This window comes from Ictalurus punctatus, chromosome 2, assembly GCF_001660625.3.
Source record: "Ictalurus punctatus breed USDA103 chromosome 2, Coco_2.0, whole genome shotgun sequence".
Classification (NCBI taxonomy): Eukaryota; Metazoa; Chordata; class Actinopteri; order Siluriformes; family Ictaluridae; genus Ictalurus; species Ictalurus punctatus.
The window spans coordinates 15,576,983-15,592,146 of record NC_030417.2 but is presented as its reverse complement, the minus strand read 5'-3'; the positions used below and the strand labels follow the sequence as shown (position 1 = coordinate 15,592,146).

Sequence of the window (15,164 nt, the reverse complement as noted above, 5' to 3'; positions counted from 1 at the left end):
ATGTTACATTTCTATATGTAATTATTTGTGTGTGTGTGTGTGTGTGTGTGTGTGTGTGTGTGTGTGTGTGTGTGTGTTTCAGGGTCACTACAGGAAAGCTCTGTCCAGTCTAATGCAGCTAACGTCTCTTCAGCCCCAGCAGAACCAGAACACACACCCATCAGCCTCCAGCCTGGAGACACACAGAGCCTTAATTCAGCAAGCATCCTGTCACTACGCACTTGGGGAGTACCGGGTAACATGGTCACATACACAGCAAACATCTTATTAGTACACACACAGACTGATGCATCATGTGCAGTTTCCTGCCTTGATTGATGTTGATTTGTGTATTTGTATGCCTGTGTGTGTGTGTGTGTGTGTGTTTGTGTGTGTGTGTGTGTGTGTGGGTTGTGTTTGATTTCCCTAGTTGGCCTGTGAGAAGCTGTTGGAGGTTGTAAGTGGTCTGGTACCTCAAAATCAGGAGGCAACAAAGTCCAGCGAGGAGCAGAACCGAGGAAGAAACAAAGGCAAGAAAGGTGCGTCTATCCTAGATGAGTCCCTTCAAATCGTGCAAATCACCTGTCTGCAGTTGTCACCTCCGATGTTGTCCGACTTTTCTTCAGTAAAACTGTCTGAGACAGGTTTTTTTTTTTTTATTAGCATCTAGACTACTGCCTCTAAACACATGTTAACATGAAGACAAATCAGGGATAGAAAATGCGGACTGAGGAACCAGATCACAGTTACTTTGCTGTCAAATGTAATGCAATGTAACATAAAAGAAAGAGACAATTTAAAAAGAAAAATAATAATTACATTGCCAATATACTAATGGTTAAATAGACCTGAATTTATATTCCAAATATTATTTATTATTAATAATACTAATTATTACAAATATTATTTATTAATAATATTTTGATCTGAATTATTATTAAATGTTGCATTGTACGTCTATAGTTCATTGTTGCGTGCAATTCTCAGACAAATCTCCGTAGTTATCTCTAAGATCTGAATTTCAATATTAAATCCTCACTACGAGTACTTAACTCAACTCTGAATACATTACTAGTTACATTGCATAGTACTATAGTCATATACTCCAGTGGAGCCTTCTGATTCAATTTTACAATCATATTTAGTGTATTCTTCACTGTGGGTTTTGGACATGAATCGCAAATAGTGGAGTGCTCTATGAAGTAAATAGGACGTGGATTTAAAACTCTTTTTCCTGCTTGTAGGCAATGACTTGAGGCTTATTCCCTGCACTAGCAAAGACATTCTGCCCTTCTGTCTGCAGCTCATGCTGGCCTGCTTCAAAGTAAATACATACATGCACACACAATATTATTCACTCACCATCATCATCCCACTTCACTGCTAGATTAGAAATGATATAGAAATAAGCATTGAATGTTCTTGCTTTGAATCTTCAACTGTCTGTTTTTAGTTGCGAGCGTTCACCGAGGGCAACAGAGATGACCTGTCTCTAGGTCATGTGATCGTTCTCCTGCAGCATGATTGGCCACAGGGAGAGACTCTGTTCTTGAAGGCAGTGGACAAAATTTGTGATCAGGGGAGTTTTCAGTACGAGAACTTCTTCAACTACGTCACCAGTATCCTTCACAGTGTGCTAAAATGACTACTAATTAGTGATTCATTGTTGTATGAACAGAGCAAGAATGCATTCACACTATGCATGGTATGGCATGGTATGTAAAGGAAGCCCACTTTAACTGTAGCTACAAATAGTGAAGTCTCACAAGAAAGGAAATTCTCTTGATTTTCTGCCTCTAAGGCTACAGTGCAATAAAACAACCTCCTCAATACCATGGTTGAGCCAATCCTTATTTCATTTATGATTGATGATAACAAATCTAACCTAGGTAGCAAGCTAGACTAGATAGTTAGGTAAGACTTAGTCCTGTCACGATAATTACGTTATCGACTTATCGTACGATTATATGGACATGACCTTGATCATTTTTGCTGATCTCGATATCACCCATTGTGTTTCCATGCGTGTTTGTTTACATACTAACAAACGTCCCAAGCGAATGCACAAGTGACCGGTAAGTCACGTTGTGAATACGCTCTTTCCGTTGCAACGCACTAAAACACGGACAATGAATAATTAAAGCATAAAGAATTCACAGTATTGTACTACAGTAGTGTACTCATTGTAACGTTATTTCAGGAGATCAGATTTTCACAGCAAGGGCAGTTTTCACGTTTTTGTTGATGCGTGTTTAAATTACTATATAAAATGTGTCAATATTTGGTTTAATTTAGCATTTTCTCGTCAACTAATATTCAGTTGAGTGAAATGAATAAGTATGTCATGACGAAATACTGACTAAATTTAAAGGATATTTACTTCAGAAGACAAAATGACTGAAAACAGACTATGACTGAAAACAGTGAGACAGTTAACACTGGAACTGGCCCGAGAGCCTAGGTTAAATCTGTTGGTTACTAATTTTATGCATTTTAGTTTAAAAATAAACGCACTTTGTTAACAGCCAGGTTTATTCTTTGTAGTAAACAATAAAACACAGCGCTGTTTTGTTTGTATTTATTCATTGTGCCCCCTTGTGAACTGTTGATTATATAAAAATTTACTGTCCACTAGTATGAAAGCAAGTGTAACACCAAGGCATCTTTGTCTTTACTTTCTTTCTTCTTTACTTCAGAATGATATACCACGCTTTACTAAATGCAAAAAAATTTGACCATAGCTTAGCTACAAACAGTGTTGGACAAGTGCAGGTTCTTTACAATTATGTAATCTTATTGTTTTAGTGTTATTAATCCCCTTGACTACCATCCCAGACATCGATATGTTGGAAGAGTTCGCGTACCTCCGTACGACAGAAGGCGGGCGGGTCCAGCTGGAGCTATTGCCCAATCAGGGGATGCTAATTAAGTAAGTTTATATATTCAAACAATATAACAATGGCGAAATAATGACAAGTGATTATTTAAGATATTTTATTGTAAAGTTTTGTATTTCTTTTATTTTGGACAAAGTCTCCTGTAGTCGGCTCCTGAATTAATGGCACCCGTTATAAAAATGTGGAAAATGTATATCTTAAAAGGAATGAATAATACATACAAGGTCAAGTGCTTTGTGTTTTGTGTTGAAAGTGTCCCAAGGTGATAGATTTTACATGTGAACAACCTCATATGTGTCATTGTTGAATTTCGCCACATTTTAAGACAAAATAGTACTGTTTAGAAGATAAATTCTTATTATTTGATTTTTTTTTCATAAAAAGGTAAGTTGCAAGGTAAGTCATTTCTCTTGTTTGTATTTAATGTTGGTTGTAGCGTGAATTCCGTTTTGCCCATCCTATTGAACGGTGCCAATAATTTTGGATTTGACGATAATGTGTCTAATGGGAAGAATAATACTTTTACATCCCCCCTCCCCCCTTTCTTTCCTTACCCTACCTTAGCGATTTGGCTTAGCTTCTAGTGAAGACCTCTAATATGCACTGTGTCTGGCTGTTTTTGCTGCAGATGACCTTTGACCTTACACATGGGGTGCATTCAAGACTCAAAATCATGTCAAAACAACCATTAACACCTTTCAGTATAAATATGAAACATAATGAAAGAAACTCAGTTTTTCATTGATATCGTTAAGGAAGATCCATTACTTTATTTCAGGGGCACTACTTACCCAGAGGGCAATGCAATCTGAAGCAGTTTCCTTTTAAGAAAGCTGTTTATTAAATGTAAAAAAAAATCTGGAGAAATCATGTTTTTTTTCATTGGCAGGCAAGCAGTGGTTAATGTAGTTAGAACTGCTTTCTGAGATCCCGTGGCTGGCACTACTTAATAGTTTCCTCATTAACATACCGCATAAAATATAGACCAAAAAGATTGTTCAAAAAAGACTATCAAAATCTGTATCCAAGTTACAGGGTTAGTAAAGTTATGTAGATAATATTTAGTTACTGCAACCAATCACTTTGTGTAAAACATGCTTAGAGAGATAAATAACTAACTTGTTTAGTTGTTAGCCAGTATGTTTTTCTTCTCTTAAGGGAAACAGTACTTTATTTAATGGAGCTGTTAGCTAGCTATTTATGACGGGGTCACTCCTATGTTCCCAGGGTCATATGTTCCTCAATCCAATATTCTGTTAACACACATTAAGTAAAATTTTCCAAAGGTTTTATGTAGTCAGGACTCGTTTTTCCCAGGGCCCTATTAACTTTATTACCTCTTAATTTTAAACACCAAAGACACATTTAAATGAATGACAACATACATTAGTTTAAAATCCATCCTTGATCCACACATGAAAGTTATGAACTTGGAAAATTATCTACCCTCATTTGTGCTGCTGTAAAAATAGCTGTTGGTCTACGTTCATACCGTTCAACCGTTCAAAGTGATATGTCAACATGTCCGCCATATTGATCCCGGCAAGACTGCCCTATAAACAAAATACAAGTAAACAGGGGAGCTGTGGTTTTTCTGGATAAAAAGCACAATAAAGTTTTCATTTCTCAAACAATTTCAATGGTTTATGATCTATGTGAAGTACAAAAAAATTTAAGTCTCCAGTTACTTAGAATCTCGATAGTTAGACTTGGAAAATTATTTGTCATAAGGAATTGTGAAAACTCACACTTGTCAAGCATAGATTTGGCTTATTTTTCTTGTTTGATAAATGCTGAGATATCCCTAATGTAAGATAATTTACTGTACATGAAATGTGCATAAAGTTTTTTTTATTCATTGTGGAGCTGGCCTTTTCTGTCTTCGACCCCATCTTTTAGCTTTTCTTGTGCTCCAGGTTGGAATTCTGTTAACAAAGCTCGATCATTTTTAAATACTGTAAAAAGAAATCTAAATAGTGTATCTTTAAGTACTAACAATTGACCATCATTATACCAAAATGGAACAAAATCAGCAAATACAAATCAAATAGTGAGACACTGGCAGTCAGTCTGCTTTCTATATTTTATTAACAATAAAAGGATACAGATGTACTCCAAAACAGACAATTACAAAGATAATATAAGATAGTCCTTTATTGATCCAGTAAAACAGTTACAGTTGCACTAGTAAAAACCATTTATGTGATGATGATGATAATAATGATAAAAATAATAATAATAGATTTATAATAGCTAATAATAATAACAACAATAAGCCACAATTTGATGGCAAGCTATTAAATCATTATAGCCCATCGATACACCTACTGTTTGGAGGTGAGTGGGGCAACTGAATAAGTTCAGCTCCATCTCTAATAGTCAAAGTCCTCCGACTTGAAATGCTCACTGCATAGCACGGAGGACTCGCTTACGGAAACACCTTCCCATCTTACAGCACCTTCCCACTTCCTCCTCAGCTGTTTCTCTTTGGGAAACCTTAACAGTATGAGAAAAGTTAGCTAGCCAACAATCTACAGTAAGATTCACAATATGTCAGTCGCTCAGCCAAAACGAGGATGTCATAAAAATCGGTATGGAGAAAAACAGCAATATAGATGAAAATCTCGATTACGGGAAATTTAGTTTAGAATATAAACTATAATATAAGATGAGACTTTTTAATGTTGCCCGGACCAATATGGCGGTGACGTTGACGTACCATCCAGCAGCCAGTGCGGTGTCTATGTATTTATATGTCTGATTAGTACGCTATCTAGTTAGCATCCCATCTAGTTTGTGTGCTAAATTGCCACTAATCCAGATTATTAATACAGTCATTCTCTCCGTGTTTTATATATGATTTTTTACTGTTTATCTCCATCCTTTCATTTTACTAAATACTTTTATATTTTTATTAAAGATTTCAAGAGTGATAAATGGCTATAGTAAATAGCTACCTAGCTTGATAGTTAGCTACTGTGCAATGAAAACCACTCACTGTAACACTAAGAATAATGCTTTAATGTATGTAATGTAGCTTCTCCTGAAGCTAGTTGATTCTAAGATAAATTGAATGAAGTAGTAGCGTTGTTGTAAAGCTAGCTAGCAAAGTATTAATTTTATTAATACCTATTTTATTAAAGTATTAATGCCTAGCTTGATAGTTAGCTAACAGCTAGCTAACAAAGTATTAATTTACCTGCAAGTTAAGTAGCTTTTGCAAACAGTTATCAGTTTAATGAAAAAGACCATTTAACTTTTTGCTAGCTCATTGGCAAGTTGGCTAGTAAGTCTGCTAGTTAGCATGTTAGCTAGTAGTTCATCAAGTTACTTTGCTAATGTGGCAGTAATCCAGATTATTAAAGTGGAGTTTGTCTAGTGCTAACCACAATCACATTTGTCGGTGATTTTGTGGATAATGGGAGTGATGCACGTGTCATTTGTTTTTGTGGGTAATTATTAATGTTTTATCATCTTTTGTTTTTACATACCCTTGGTAAATCTATATTTATCTGACATTAAGTGATAACTTGGCTTATATTTGCGGTCTTGAATGCAGCCCTGTATTTGGGGTGTTGATGAATTGGTGTTTGATGTCCATAGGAACCCCAGCCCCGCCCTGGGGGTGGAGTTAAATACCCTGCTGCTTCCTGGGGCTCAGAAGGCTGACAGGTACCCCACCCTCGTCATTAAACTTTGCCCATCCCCAAACTCCGCGCCCAGCCTGCTCATACGCCGCAACGCGTCGCTATATATTTCCCCCTTTTGCGTTTCTTTATTTCGCAGGATTTTCATTTCACAAGTGTTTTAGTTTTGATTCATGGCATCTGTTGCAGTTTTGTCTCATTTTCTGTTGTTGTTGTCGTTGTTTTTGTTGTTGTACATTTGGATGAATCAAATGTGATGTTTTAATGTCATTATCAATGTTTTACTATGCAAAGATTCCCAACATCTGCATATTTTACTATTGTGTTGTGGAGCCTGTCACAAAATATCTGCCGTCTTTTGTCTGTTTTTCTTTTTTGTTTTGTTTTGTTTTTTAAATTAAGGATCACACAGAGATGCGTGTGTGTGTGTGTGTGTGTGTGTGTGTGTGTGTGTGTGTGTGTGTGTGTGTGTGTGTGTGTGTGTACAGTGCATCCGGAAAGTATTCACAGCGCTTCACTTTTTCCCCTTTTTGTTATGTTACAGCCTTATTCCAAAATGGATTAAATTCATTATTTTCCTCAAAATTCTACGAACAATACCCCATAATGACAACGTGAAAGAAGTTTGTTTGAAATCTTTGCAAATTTACTAAAAAAAAAAAAGCACATGTACATAAGTATTCACAGCCTGTTCCATGACACTCAGAATTGAGCTCAGGTGCATCCTGTTTCCACTGATCATCCTTGAGCTGTTTCTACAACTTGATTGGAGTCCACCTGTGGTAAATTCAGTTGGTTGGACATGATTTGGAAAGGCACACTACTGTCTATATAAGGTCCCACAGTTAACAATGCATGTCCGAGCACGAACCAAGCCATGAAGTCCAAGGAATTGTCTGTAGACCTCCGAGACAGGATTGTATAGAGGCACAGATCTGGGGAAGGGTACAGAAACATTTCTGCAGCATTGAAGGTCCCAATGAGCACAGTGGCCTCCATCATCTGAAATTGGAAGAAGTTTGGAACCAGCAGGACTCTTCCTAGAGCTGGCCGCCCGGCCAAACTGAGCGATAGGGGGAGATGGGCCTTAGTCAGGGAGGTGACCAAAAACCAGATGGTCACTCTGACAGAGCTCCAGCGTGTCTCTGTGGAGAGAGGAGAACGTTCCAGAAGAACAACCATCTCTGCAGCACTCCACCAGTCAGGCCTGTATGGTAGAGTGGCCAGATGGAAGCCACTCCTCAGTAAAAGGCACATGACAGCCCGCTTGGAGTTTGCCAAAAGGCACCTGAAGGACTCTCAGACCATGAGAAACGAATGATTGAACTCTTTGGCCTGAATGGCAAACGTCATGTCTGGAGGAAACCAGGCACCAGTCATCACCTGGCCAATACCATCCCTACAGTGAAGCATGGTGGTGGCAGCATCATGCTGTTGGGATGTTTTTCAGCGGCAGGAACTGGGAGACTAGTCAGGATTGAGGGAAAGATGAATGCAGCAATGTACAGAGACGTCCTTGATGAAAACCTGCTCCAGAGCGCTCTGGACCTCAGACTGGGGCAAAGGTTCATCTTCCAACAGAACAATGACCCTAAGCACACAGCCAAGATAACGAAGGAGTGGCTACAGGACAACTCTGTGAATGTCCTTGAATGGCCCAGCCAGAGCCCAGACCTGAACCCGATTGAACACCTCTGGAGAGATCTGAAAATGGCTGTGCACCGACGCTCCCCATCCAACCTGATGGAGCTTGAGAGGTATTGCAAAGAAGAATGGGAGAAACTGCCCAAAAATAGGTGTGCCAAGCTTGTAGCATCATACTCAAAAAGACTTGAGGCTGTAATTGGTGCCAAAGATGCTTCAACAAAGTATTGACCAAAGGCTGTGAATACTTATGAACATGTGCTTTTTTGTTTTTTATTTTTAATAAATTTGCAAAGATTTCAAACAAACTTCTTTCATGTTGTCATTATGGGGTATTGTTTGTAGAATTTTGAGGAAAATAATAAATTTAATCCATTTTGGAATAAGGCTGTAACATGACAAAATGTGGAAAAAGTGAAGCGCTGTGAATATTTTCCGGATGCACTGTATGTGTGTGCGCGTGTGCATGGGTGTGGTTTCACATTGTGACTTGAGTGCTTTCAGGTCGTGACCGAGATCATGAATCACATGATCTCAGTCGAGGTTTGAAAACATTTTGACACTGTAAAAGTTTTTGTCTGGTTGTTTGTCACAAAGCAAGTTTGAAATCGTGAGTGCAAAATGCACGCTCACTCAGTCTTGTTTCCGCTTTTTCAGGCATCACACTGTGACTCGTGGCATTACCAAAGGTGTGAAAGAAGATTTCCGGCTGGCCATGGAACGCCAGGTGTCTCGCTGCGGAGAAAATCTACTCAGCGTGCTACATCGATTCTGCATTAATGAGAAAATCATCCTCATCCAGTCCTTACCATGAACTCAGCCGCTTAGAAGAAAAAAAATCAACCCTGAATAATTTCCGTATTAATCTTCAACAGCATCCAATGTTTATTTTGGAATAAAATTCTAAGTTGTTAATCTCTACCTATAGAGAGTGATGCAGCCATGCTTTAGTTTTTTAATCTGTCCAGCTCTCCTCATCTGTACACAACAGATCAGCTTCCAAAGATTCAAATTTCATGCTAATAATGTACCACTTTCAACGCTATTACTCTTGTTATCTCATAGATCGCTAGCTAACTGAGCAAAGTCCCTGCTGTAACTCGGCTCAACTGGGCCATATAGCTGTATTGTATTTTGGAACTTACATTTGCTGTCTCCACCACATCTACATTGGATTTGTCATTAATACGACAATATTAATGTTTTAGGAGCTAGCAACAAATATCTAACCATTATCCTACGCATCTTCTACACATGTTTAATTTGTTTCAGGGAGGACTTTTCTGGTGACTTCTGCCCTATGCCCTAATTCTAACGGAATTTGCAATGTTCATGCGAAAAGCTTATTTTTCAACTTGATACTGTTCACTATTACTATTGTTTACTTTTGTGAATTGTGTAGGTTTAGAGTTGCCTATTTTGGATAAGCACAGACAGAGACCTCAAACAGGAGTGTCTTTCTTTTAACGGGGTAATGGAATCTGGTATATTTCCCTGTTAAAGCTTGTGGAATTGCATATTGCAAAACGTTAGGGTAATTGGTTGCAATGGTTGCATCCTGGCCTATGAAGAACCCCTCAGTGTTCTTAAGGTGTTTATGTCCAAGTATTATGTTTTATGTATCATTGCTTTGTAATTTCTATGTTTGGTTATCTAGTAGACTTGAGATCAGACTCAATTGAGATCAGACTTTGAAATCTCAGGAAAAAACAGAATAATAATTATATATATATATCTCACGTAATTAATCTTGGACTCACACACATTCTATAAACGTCTTTAATTTCAAATAAGGAACACTTTTTTTCTTTATCTATGTTTTTAAAATTATTGTAACTTTATATTGTATTTGAATTGCATACTTTAAATTGTTGTATACCTCATGACCTTTGAGACTTGGCAAAAAATAAATAGCCTGTTTTGAACTGAATCAATGGATAGTTGAAATCTTTACTGCATTTATATATTCTGCAACTGTTGTGGTAATTTGTTGCTGTAGTGCACTGTTTAGATCCTTCTGCTTCTTTTGTAATTGGTTTGTCCTCTCATTCCCATTCTCTCTCACCACAATCAGGTAGATCCGCTTGCAGTGCAGCACGCAGGTTTGCCCAAAACAGTCTCTGTTTGGCTGTGTCCTGGGGCCACTCTAAGTAAGTGCGTCTGGCCATCATTGCCTTTAGCTGGTAATACTTAGAGGGTATTAGATAAGTAGGCAACGGCTCTAGCAGAATGAGGATGATATTATCCATACCTCGTGTTATCCACTGGTGGCTAGCGAAGTAGAGCTCATAGTGACACCAGTCACTCTGCACAAAATGAGAGGACAGCACGAAGACACAGCATCTACTTTGTTCTATGCAGTGGAGGATGTTGTCTAAGATTGGCCTTCCTGGGATGAAGTCTCGTTCGTGGTGACACACTCGCAGTCCATTTTGGGTTGAGGAGTCCTCACCTTCAAGTTTGGGCAAGAGTTGACCTATAACCCAGTTGGCATTTCTTTGGCTATAGGAGATGAAAGCATGGAAGTGTACTCCTTGAAGATCTTCTTGTCGTTGCTGGGAACTTCGGGCATGGTGCTTTGCACGAGTCCATCTCCAAATCATGCTTATATACCACGGAAGATCTAGTTGTTGGCATAGAATTCCTACAGCAATGATCAAAATTATGGCTGGGACCAAAATGGTTACTGCCAGTAGCCCAGCATTGCAAGTGATCTCAAGCATACTGAAGTTTTTAAGCATTGCTTTTCTCCAGTACTCTGGGTAACTACATCGATACCCATCTGGCCAGTGAGCCACGGTGATTCTTTGGTACTTCCAAGAATTTGAGCCACCCAGTGTACCCTTTTCATCAATAAGGTTGGTGAATTCTCGCAAAGGGCAGGTACAGATGTAGGGATTCATACTCATATCCACTACAGTTAGGTGTGAACAGGTCTTGAGAGAGCCTGTTGATGGCGCATGCAGGAAGTTCCCACGTAGCACAAGTTTCTGTAGTTTTGGATACCCCAGGCAGTCTGGGAGATCCAGCAGACGATTTGCCGTAAGATCTAAAACTTTGAGAGAGTCCAGACCAGAAATATTTGCTGGAATTGCGCTAATGTGGTTGTTCTGGAGGTTGAGATTGACTAGAGCAGTTGGCAAGCATTTAAACACAGTCTGTTCAAACTCATTAAAAGATAAATCCAAGTGGCTGATTTTTGAAGGCCAATTGCATCTGCCCTGAGTTTCCTCATAAGTCAGTGAATTCTGGCTAAAGTCCACATGTCTTAGAGAGCTCATTAGTTGAACTCTTGAAGTCAGTGGCATCAACTGTCTAAGGTTATTGCGCTTCAAGACCAATATCTCCAGATTGCTCAAGGTGTTACATTCCCCAAGAGGATCTTTAAATACATTTTCAGTTAGGACACAGTCAGATAAATCAAGCATCTGTATCATGCTAACAACCTTTGGGCAAGTCATATGGACTATTGGTGACTGGGCAAAAGTTAGATTTCTTGCAGGTATATTGATTATGAAGTCATATAGACTCAGCTGATTAAAAATGAACACAGTCACTGATGCTTGTCTAATGCTGAAGGAATCTAAAGAGTAGCCTTGGATCACAAAATAATCTCCATACATATCATAAAGGGTAAGATTAGACATACTGAACTGGCAGATAGTTGACCTTAAGGCACTGTTGGTAAGGGCTGTTATTACTTTCCATGTACTCCAAACAGAAGATAAATGTAAATTAACCGTTTGAATGCGTACTTTGCGTGTCACAAGTATTCCAAGGAAGTCCTCTGGATTGTATAGCCCCCTTAGCTCTACTTGTTTAAAGGATGTCAAAGCGTCAACAATTATTGGGAGATCAAATACATTACTGGGCATTAGGATGACAATTTTGTCTGATTTTGCACCAGTGAGACTTCCATTTTCATACACCGTCAAATCTTGAGCCTGAATGAAGAGAGTTTGGAGATGGAGGTCAGAGACGTTAACAAAGTTGTTGTTCTGAATAATCCTGGCACTCAAACCAAGCCATTTAAGTTTCATGAGTTTGGAAAACTCATACCCCAGTGCCATAACTGCAAACAAGTTGGATGACAAGTCCAAATACTGTAGGTTTTGTGCTTTCACCAGGTATTGTTGGTGGGACAGATTTTTCAGGCTGTTGTGGGACAGATCCAGTGTTGCCAGAAGAGGAGTGGAAATAAATGTGTCTGGGTGTATATCTTCAAGAATGTTCCAGGAGAGATTTAGAAAATGGAGCCTGGGTGTTCTATGGAAGTCATGTTTCTTCAGGGTCCAAATTCGATTCTGAGACACATCTAGGCATTGAACAGATGGGGGGAGATCAGGGGGAACTGCAGAAAGGTTTCTGGAAGAGTAGTCAAGAATAAACGTCTCCATGTTCAGCAAGGAGGAATATGGTAAAGACACCAGGAGTGCCACCACTGACAACCAGGGGAGCCCTTGAGCCTTCATTAGTGCAAGTATTATCTGTTAAAAGGACAACATTAAAAACTGGATTATAGACGTTCGTTAGTAACATTTGCAAAAAAAAAATCTCCCTTGTTTGTTTATGTCAGTTACATTCTATTGCTTCATAATGTGCAATGGTGGCTTTTAGGACTTTTTTTATTTTGGGGGGGGTGCTTCAATTCAAGCCAAAGTTACCCTTAGTATTACCCTTTTGACTCTTTTGGCTTTATTCTCACATTCAGATGTACAAATTTGCATTCCTCTATATTGACATTTAGATGTAAAATAAAAGAATATGTCCATGTAATGGGACAGCAAAAACATTAAAAAGCATTTTCTGAATTTCTATATGAAATATATTTAAGTAGTCTGTAGTGTTTACAGAATTACTGATGGTATAATGATTTTATTCTTAGAATGTTGCTTGAATAAATAAATAAATAAATAAATAAATAAATAAATAAATAAAAAGAGCCATTACATTTATTTCATGATAGTTTCCCTGGCAATGCCAGCTATTTAAACAAGAAATATCACACTGAAGTTAGTAAGAGTGCAGTCAGAACAAATGACTACCTAACCCATCTGGTTTCAATACTGCTTTTCTGTTCCTTAGGGGAAAGAGCTTCCTTAATACACTAAAAGCAACTTAGTTTTGAACACTTTGTGGCTTTAGTATTAAAAAGTTCCATCTGTCATTCAGTCTTAACACAAATAGAACTTTATAATAATGTCTTGACTTCACATGTGGTTTAGTAGTATATCATTAAAGTTTGAGTGAACAGTGTCCTTTTCATTCAGTGAATTTGTCAAGTTTGTAAAATTTGTCAACTCCATTAATTAAACCATTAGTAATAATGACAGGTTACTTACCAGGGAAGAATTCTGCGTTATCTGTTTGCTGAATGTTCTGCTGAGTGGGTGATGGGGATTAACAGTAGCACATCTCATGTTGTTTAAGTGAAGCATAATAGTCAAATTATGAAGTCTTACTTCTGCTTCCTGCTTTCTTTTTAAATAGCACTTCCCGCCACATACCCCACAAAAGAAGGCGTTTGCATGAAAGATGAAAGCAGAGTTGAGATTTAGAATTTGTAGAATAGATGTAGAATTATGTATATTTTATCATTTTTAACTGATTGATATATATATATATATCATTTACAAATGATAAAATTTATATACAATAGATACTATAGATATAGATATATCTATATATTCTGTGACACACTGCCATGGGGGAACGAAGGGGTTCCTGTGCCACATCTCCATCTGCAGCAAGCACTCAAATGTGGAAAGAAAAAAAAAGGATTAACATTTTCTTCAGATATTTTGGTAAATAAGTAAACTTTTATTGGGACCTCTCCTTCATGATAAATGTGCAAAACCACTTTTCCCCCAACATGTAAATTAGGATGTGGTATACTGTACTGTATTTAACCTTGGGTTATTTCTACTGGTCATTTGATAGAAGACAAAATGTGGTGTAATCTTTCCTTTCCGTAATAAATTACTAAAATCCCAGTGATACATCAGTAACCATTACATTACTCCACTTCTTCTTGTAAAACTAATCCAGGCTGAATAGGGCTTTAGTTCTATTTTGTGAACTGGACAAATGGTCTGGCTTTATCTAGCTCAGAAGCATGACCGTGTGTGTGTGTGTGTGTGTTTGTGAGTCAGTAGCCTCAAGCTGCTACATGTAACCTCAGTGACACTAACTTCCACAAGATGTACATTTGACTCCTCTTAATGGGTGTGCAAATACACACAAACTCTGATAATGGATTTACAAACACGGATAATGGTACAGATGCGTTTCAGGATCATGTGTGTGTGTGTGTGTGTGTGTGTGTGTGTGTGTGTGTGTGTGTGTGTGTTTCCGTTTCCATTTGATGAAATCAAAGCCCTGGATACTGCACCAAACCAAACATCAAGGCTCACAAACATAGCACAAATACAGCAACACACACACACACACACACTCAGTGTTCACTGAGCTATAACTCACAAGTGTAGGTGGTCTAACAAAGTGCCCTAATACTATACAAATGAGGCATAACAGAATTGTCTCTATTTCTATCTCCCACTTTCTCTTGATTTCTGTTCCTTTTTCTCTCTTCCCCTTTTTCCCCCCTTTTTTCTTTCACTGTTGGTCTTTCCCTCTCTTTTCTCCCCATCCTGATTTTCTTTCTTTCTTTCTTTCTTTCTTTCTTTCTTTCTTTCTTTCTTTCTTTCTTTCTTTCTTTCTTTCTTTTGTCTCTCTGTATCTTTACCTGTATACTCCCCATCTTCATCGTTCTTTCTTTCCTTTTTTCTTTTTAATTTTTTTGAAAGGGAATTTATTTGGTTTTCTTTTTTTACTTTTTTAATTATTGCTTTGTTACAGTTTCGGTATCAATGTGTTTTTCAATGATATTAGTTTGACCCAATAAAGATTTTTTTATTCTTTCTTTCATTCTTTCTTTCTTTCTTTCTTTCTTTCTTTCTTTCTTTCTTTCTTTCTTTCTTTCTTTCCTTTTTGTCTC

General features: G+C 37.9%; 2 protein-coding genes across 2 annotated transcripts in view; one reads left to right on the top strand and one right to left on the bottom strand.

Moving 5' to 3' along the window:
• ints10 (integrator complex subunit 10) overlaps window positions 1-10,097 on the top strand; it is a 21,175-nt gene extending 11,078 nt beyond the window's left edge. Inside the window, exons 12-17 of the mRNA XM_017456786.3 lie at window positions 83-235; window positions 410-518; window positions 1,224-1,303; window positions 1,433-1,598; window positions 2,815-2,908; window positions 8,825-10,097. Of these exons, the coding sequence (XP_017312275.1) occupies window positions 83-235; window positions 410-518; window positions 1,224-1,303; window positions 1,433-1,598; window positions 2,815-2,908; window positions 8,825-8,981 (759 nt within the window). The 3' untranslated portion in view covers window positions 8,982-10,097. The remainder of the gene's footprint in view (window positions 1-82; window positions 236-409; window positions 519-1,223; window positions 1,304-1,432; window positions 1,599-2,814; window positions 2,909-8,824) is intronic.
• Window positions 9,327-13,609, bottom strand: tlr1 (toll-like receptor 1). The gene is made up of 2 exons (XM_017456779.3): window positions 13,510-13,609; window positions 9,327-12,654 (listed from the first exon to the last, which is right to left on the bottom strand). Exons 1-2 carry the CDS (start codon window positions 13,603-13,605, stop codon window positions 10,213-10,215), a joined length of 2,538 nt encoding a protein of 845 aa, XP_017312268.1. The 5' UTR covers window positions 13,606-13,609; the 3' UTR covers window positions 9,327-10,212.
• Between the last annotated feature and the right edge of the window lie 1,555 nt (window positions 13,610-15,164).

What these genes read in the sequence shown, in the direction of transcription:
- tlr1 (XM_017456779.3), bottom strand. Translation starts at nt 13,605, where the DNA reads ATGCTTCACTTAAACAACATGAGATGTGCTACTGTTAATCCCCATCAC. An exon ending in TAACGCAGAATTCTTCCCTG is followed by an intron (nt 12,655 to 13,509) that starts GTAAGTAACCTG and finishes TCCTTTTAACAG; the next exon opens with ATAATACTTGCACTAATGAA.